The following is a 6790-nucleotide window of genomic DNA, read 5'->3' on the forward strand; positions in this document are numbered from 1 at the left end:
ATCTGTTTTCCCACCATGATGACCAGCAGCTCCTGAGCCAGGTCAATAAGACACCCGCCGGCTCCACACTGGAACAGAGACAAGAACATCATCTTCTTCATTTATATTAACTGACTCTGGAAAAAATCTAACTGTTGGAGCTATGAGTTATGGTGCCAGATCAGCAGGTTGAAATGTCCAGGAGGCAAACTCAGACTTAGGCTACATTCACACTGCAGATCTGAAAGTGTCTCACATGCACAGTAGAGGGCGCAATAACATCAGACATAGAGTGTTTTGCCATAAAAAAGAAGTGGTCAGGATCTGTGCAAGTAAACATGGAGGCTAACGGCGGAGCACATCTTACGAATTTTGAAGTTGTTGTCCAACGGAGCAGCACATTAATAACTTAACCCTCATTATTGTCCACCATGGTTGTTTTTTTTCCTGCTTGCTTATCAGGACACAGAATAGTGACGTTTATGGAGAATCATTGACGTTCGGGACCTGGCCGTTAGGATTCAGGCCACATTTGAAAAGACTGGATATGTATCGGATCTCATAAAAAGGTCAGATACAGGTCGCATTAAGGCAAAAAAAAAAAAAAAAAAAATAGAAATTGGGTCACTTCCTGCTGCAGTGTGAATGGAGCTTTTCTCCAGCAACACTCTCAAGCTCAGTCGGAGGATCTCCTGAGCGGTACGGCTCTGTTTCCATTGGCCCATGCTGCAATACTCCTGACCCATTTCTGTTGTAGGTCCTAAGGACAATGGTACGGTCCAGTTTTGAGGATCTACTGGCGTCACACAACACAACATCGTCTATTGATTGGGGGACAGAAAGACGTCAAAACATCACATCCATCGTCGCACTCGTATGATGCAACTTTATGGATTTGGGTTTAACCCCGCATGCCCAGTAAGGGTCCAACTGATGCTGGAAATGCTTTTCTAAATGGGCTGGAGCATAAAATAGCAAACTGCATTGACCCATGCTGTAACGTCAGTGGAAATAAGGCATAAGCATTCATAGGCCCTTCAGAAAGTTCTGGATCAGCCTGAGAGTCTGAACCCAGTGGGATGAGCCTGGAAAGCCTCCAAGTTAAACCTCCACAGGAGGTCTCCTGATCAGATGAACACCTGCGAATGAAGTTCTGATCCATCTACCCTCAAGAACCTCAGGATGCTGGAAGACTTTCTCTATATCAGGCAGCCCCTTGAGAAATTATTTTCTGATTAAGGAAACATTTGTCTTTCTTTCAAACATGAACAAAAACAAACTCACAGCTTCATTGCGAATGCCAAACAGAGTGTTGTACATTCCAGGGTAACCGACGAACCTGAAGAGACCCACAAACAAGCTTGTTAGGACAAACACAGGCTAAGTCTTTGGAGAAAGTCCAAAGACTTATAATCATATGATTATAAGCAGAACCACTCAAATACTTGATAAAAATGTTACATTGAAGAAGCTTAGAGGCCGTCGCGATTTGCTGGAGCAGCTCTCACCTGCCTTTGAAGAAGGCGATGTAGACTGGAGTTGAGTAGAAGTTCACAAACTGGAATATGAAGACTTTGAGGATGAACATGTCTTCATATTTGGTTTGAGTGCGATGCATTTCTGAATAGCAACGAACACACAGGCATGAAGATGGTGAAGACGGAGAGGTTTCCACCACATGAACACCAGATACAGAGTCACAGCTGTGACATATTGGCTGATCAACCATATGATAGTCTGACATCATCTGAGGCTCTGTTCTTACAGAATCTTGTCATCCAATGCGAGTGTCAGAGAATCTCTACGGTCATCTGGGATTCATCGATCCATAGCTACATACATAAGTTTTGTTCTATTTCATCCCTACTGACCACCAGAGGGCGTTGCTGAAAACCCTGGTGACTAATACCAGTGATGTCACAAGGAGTCCCTCTGAGCCTGAGAACTTCCTCCTGATGTCGGCTGAAATCGTGTCAATCTCATTGGCTGGTTCTAGTGACAATGAGGTAACACTTTAGGCACAAATGCAGTGTATGGCCACACGGTGACATCATAGCCAACAAAACCCATCTGAGACATGAAGGGCTGACAGAGAGAGCATGTAGCTCTCCACTTGAGGTCTGTCTGACTCTAATGGAGGGTAAAACACATCTTCCAGAACCAGGGCAGATCTCACACTGGTGCTTGTGGAACCGACTGTGGGTGCAACCTATGAGCACCAAGCAGAAACAGAGAAACCAGATTAGTTCCCCCCACCATACAGCCACCAATACCAGAATGATGACACTGCCACTACAAGCATTGAAGGAGAGTCAACACGGTGCATAAAAAACAACCAAAACTGGGTGAGGAAAACACTCCGATCAACAATTAAAGCAAAACACCAAAAAGAGAGAGGCTAACACCACTAGCTCAATTCAAAACCAATTATAAGGTTGGCTAAAATGAGAGCTGTGAGTTGGGAGAGGAGGCGCAAATGTTGTCATCACCAACAAAGACCAAAAGTACCTTGAACGAAAATCAGACCATCAAAGTTCCTAGGAGGCGCTACACCGCTATTCCAGCCAACAGGCAGGTGGACGCCATGAAATGATCTGAGATCCAAAAGGTTGATGCCACACAAAACGAACCGCATACGAAAAGAGGAAGAGAGCCTCTGATGATGACAGGCTATGTATCCCCTGGTTGATCTGTCTGATATGTTACAGGTGTGATTCTGTTATTATCACTACTGGGATGGTGAATGCCTGAAGGGGCCGTTCAGTGATTTCAGCACCAAGAACAGAGACTCACCCCAGCGTGTGAGGATGCCGGCCAGCGAGGTGTAAATTCTGGACAATGTAAGGATAATGATCAGGTTCAGCACTGATGCTGAAATGCTGGCTATCGTCCCAGCCTGAAAGCATAAACCAGTTTAAGCTCAGGAGCAGAACATCAGGAATGCATGGTGTCCCTCAGGGCAGCGTACTCAGAAATCTGTACTGTCTGTACAGATTCTGAAAACACTGGAAGGAACGCCCTGGCTGTTAGACTCACAGAGGCGCTGTCAGTAGTAGTTGACTTGTAGAGGACGACTCTGAGGATGGTACGGTACAAAATAATGGCAATGAGGAACATCGGGACCACACAAATCTGCACACAGGAAACTGAAGTTCAAACTCTTATTCTAACTTCTGATGGAATACGCAGAAGATCAGGAGGTTTACCATGATGACGATGACCATGCAGCCAGTGGCAGTTCTGTTCAAGCGTTTATTCTCAGGAAAGTAAGGTTCCTCAGCCCCGGTGACCGGGTTCCTCATGGTCATCGGCGCCATGGCCGAGAACTCTGGACGCGGACGCTCCTGTTCGGGGAAGGAAAGGACTTACAGAAGCTTCTGGAAAGTGGAACCATTTTAGAGCGAGGCATCGTTGCGTCTAACCTCAATGTCCTCTAAGTCAGTGCAGTCCCAGCGGTGGGAAAGATACGAACAAGTTCTCTTCCAGTACTCCAGGAAGGTGACGGCCCACAAAGACATGAAGATGCTGAGAAACACTGTCCCCCAGTTGTCAAACAGGAGACCCGCCTGCAGAGAGACGAAGGACACGCTGAGGCAGAGCCGAAAACATTGGAAACGCTGGGAAATCACAGAGTTTGAGTCAGGATAAAACACAAACACAACGCTGAGTTAGAAACATTAAATCAGGCGTGTCAAAAGTTACCGCCCTGAGAATGAGTGTGTGGCCGCCACACCTAAATAAAGAGACAAACTTTATTATTGAACTGCCTCCAGTTCAATGCAGTTCAGGTCAGTTACTTTATGTAGCTCCTCTTCACAACACGTGTCATCTCGATGCGCTTGACAAAAAAAGGTAAATTCGATCCAATAAACAATTTCAGTTGATCCTAGTTATCAAACAGTTCATTAAGTTTATTATTCAATTTAGTTTAAAAAGATTTTTGTGTCTAAGGAAACCCAGGAGAAGGTTGAAAACCCAACCCTGAACAGCAGCAGACAGCTGGTTGAAAGTCATTAAAACGCCGCTAAGAAATGAAAACTTTTAGTTCTGACAATAACTGACCCCTTCGCTGTTTAGCCCAGCTTGGACCGACTGAGGCTGGTTCAAGGAAAGCAAGATGGCTCACAGGTACCTTGTAGGTGAAGCAGATGCTGGAATAGTTCCAGGTGGAGCAGATGTTGCAGAGAGGACACATGATGAAAGTGTCTTCGCTCTCACACACCTCCTTCCTGCAGGTACAAACAACATCTTCTGTAGAAACTATCCAGGCTTTTGTTTGGGTGGTGAATCATTTTCACCACTGCAGCTGGGATTGTTACAAAAACATGAAGCCTGAACAATAAAAGTAGAATGTGTTCTTACGCTGGGACGTCGGAGGACACAAGCACAAAACCCAACAGGAAGATCAGAGTCCCAACCAGAGATGCAGGCAGCAGCCAGGCAGTGTAGAAACCTGCAGACACCCACTGACTTAACACTGAGGAGAGTTACAGTCATGTAGTCTGTGTTAAATCTGCCTTCTGACAAGAAAACACGTTAAGATCTTTTAAAGTGGTGCTGTTTTGTTTTCCATTTAAAGCTAATAGATTACTGCAAGCCACACTGCACACAAGCCACATTAGGGACTCCTGTACACATCCCTGAGGAACTCCTCATCCTACAGAAAGCTGCTAAAATCCACTGAAAATCTCTAAGACCCATCAAGTCTGCCAGAAAGACCAGAGAACTGTTAATTTAGAGGATCACAGGAAAGTCTGGATCACACCAAGGAAAACGGGGAAAGACAATCTGGACTGGATCATTTTAAACAAGACATGAATTACCAATCCAAGCAAAGTAGAGAGCTATCTTCTCCCCAAAGTACTCCCTTATGTGGTCCAGAGGTTGGTAGCGTCTCCAGCAGGACCACTTGGACCAGTACCCATGCAGGATCTGCCTCAGTCCTAAAGACTGGAGGGACACTGGGTTGTCCGGCATCTTGTAGTTCCCCTGCAAACAGAGCTGACATTGTAAAGGTTCCTCTAAACCATTTTAAACTGTAGGGATGTCAGGTTCAGACCTCATGCAGTGGGTACGCTGCTGTGAAGACTTCCTCACTGATCAGCCGGTCGATGCCCACCTCGCCCCGGTTCACACAACCGTACGGAGTTCTGGCCAGGATCTCATACAGCTGCAGAGACACAGAGAAACGTTTCAGGTTGAAACTCAAACTGACAGAGAAAGATGAGGGACACCAGGACACGCCCCTGAGGAATGAGCAATGTTCCATGAGAAACACAGCTTAAGACATTTACTTCGATTTATTAAACAAAACACAGCTAACTGAAAATATTTTTTAATTATTTAATTTCCTGGCATCCATCCATTTTCTAACTGACCCAAGTGGGATCAGGAGGGCTGCTGGTTCCTCCAGCAACGTTTCGGGCAAAAGGTGACCTGTCCAGGTGACCTGTCCAGGTCACCTGGACAGGTGACCTGGACAGGTGACCTGTTTGTTTTCTGCTTGTTTTATGCTGCTGATTTAGATGCAGAGTTTCAGTCTCATCCATGTTGTTTTCATATTGAAAACATGACAAACTGATTTCTTTTTAAATAAAATATATTATTAGAATATTATATAATTAATTTAAAACATTAATTGTCAATGAAAATTGAAAATTTTTAGGAGTTTAAGGACATTTGAGAGGGAAAATTCTTCTTATATCCTTAATGTCTTAATTATTAAAAAGTAACATACAAACATTTAAGTAATTTTTTTAAATAACATCAATATTCCAACTTTAATAATATACAGTTAAATGTTAAATGCAAAAAAAATCATAATCTAACGTCTGTGTTTTCAGCTTCTTTTGTCAAATACAGCCCCCTACAGGTCAGAGGAAGTACTGCACCCTTTAATTATCACTTTATACTTTAAAATTAGTTTCTTGCAAACAAAGCAACTTATAAAGAGCCAGACAGAAAAAAACCCTTAGATTTTATGTACAGCAGCAACATTATGCCTATTTTCAGCTTTCTGCTCTCGATTCATGCTTGTTTGGGGTTGATGGTTTAACTTCTGGAACTGGTTTCCTGCAGCATTTCCAGCTCTGTTTGTGTTTGACTGGGAGTGTTTGCAGAAGGAGGCGTTGCTCTCTGCGGCATCCGTCCGCTGACAGATACATCCTGGATCTGAGGAGGGATGAGGAGCAACCTGGGACCTGATGATGGGACTGGAACCAGTTCACAGAGTCCAGTTCACTGGAGCTCTGCTGGAAGTCTGAGTGGGATCTGAACTGGCAGCTGTTGCTGCAGCTGGAACTGTTATTATCTGTAAAAATAAATTATTTTTTAAAATGTCTACAGGCGTATTGTTATTGTAGGATTTCATATTTTTCTTGGTGCTTTTGGCTGAAAATTCACCAAACTTTGCCCAAAATTGTCCTCTGCTTGATTGGAGTTTTATAGAATCAAAAGTGGTCATGGCCAAGCAGCTCACCAGCGCCCCCTACGGTGAGACAGGACGAACTGTACTATCTCAAAAGATTGAATCTGTATCCACTAAACCAGAGGTTCCCAAACTGTGGGGCGCGCCCCCTAGAGGGGGGCGCCGTGTCATTGCAGGGGGGCGCGGGAAGCCGTCTGGATGAAAACAAAGCAAAACATGAACGCTGTATGCGCTGGGTTTTTACCTTAGAATGGTCAACTCTCTGTTATTCCTGTCAGTTTGATACAGTAGAGGCTTCCACACTTCCCATATCTGTGTCCTCTGTCACTTTTATCAGCAGTTAAAACTGTTTAATCCGTTGTTAACATGTTGTAACCTGTTTTT

The 6790-nt window shown here is 44.3% G+C and overlaps 1 protein-coding gene across 1 annotated transcript in view; it reads right to left on the reverse strand.

The window, feature by feature from the left end:
* The window catches only part of ano7 (anoctamin 7), a 15263-nt gene that overhangs the window by 3037 nt on the left and 5436 nt on the right, over positions 1-6790 (reverse strand). Inside the window, exons 8-18 of the mRNA XM_007570646.2 lie at positions 5039-5149; positions 4803-4968; positions 4342-4432; positions 4112-4208; positions 3402-3545; positions 3186-3323; positions 3016-3111; positions 2773-2875; positions 1488-1599; positions 1264-1318; positions 3-68 (exon numbers count right to left, since the gene is read on the reverse strand). Coding sequence (XP_007570708.1) covers positions 3-68; positions 1264-1318; positions 1488-1599; positions 2773-2875; positions 3016-3111; positions 3186-3323; positions 3402-3545; positions 4112-4208; positions 4342-4432; positions 4803-4968; positions 5039-5149 — 1179 coding nt within the window. The remainder of the gene's footprint in view (positions 1-2; positions 69-1263; positions 1319-1487; positions 1600-2772; positions 2876-3015; positions 3112-3185; positions 3324-3401; positions 3546-4111; positions 4209-4341; positions 4433-4802; positions 4969-5038; positions 5150-6790) is intronic.

The sequence above is a fragment of the Poecilia formosa genome, unplaced genomic scaffold (genome assembly GCF_000485575.1).
Source record: "Poecilia formosa unplaced genomic scaffold, Poecilia_formosa-5.1.2 Scaffold265, whole genome shotgun sequence".
NCBI classification, from domain to species: domain Eukaryota; kingdom Metazoa; phylum Chordata; class Actinopteri; order Cyprinodontiformes; family Poeciliidae; genus Poecilia; species Poecilia formosa.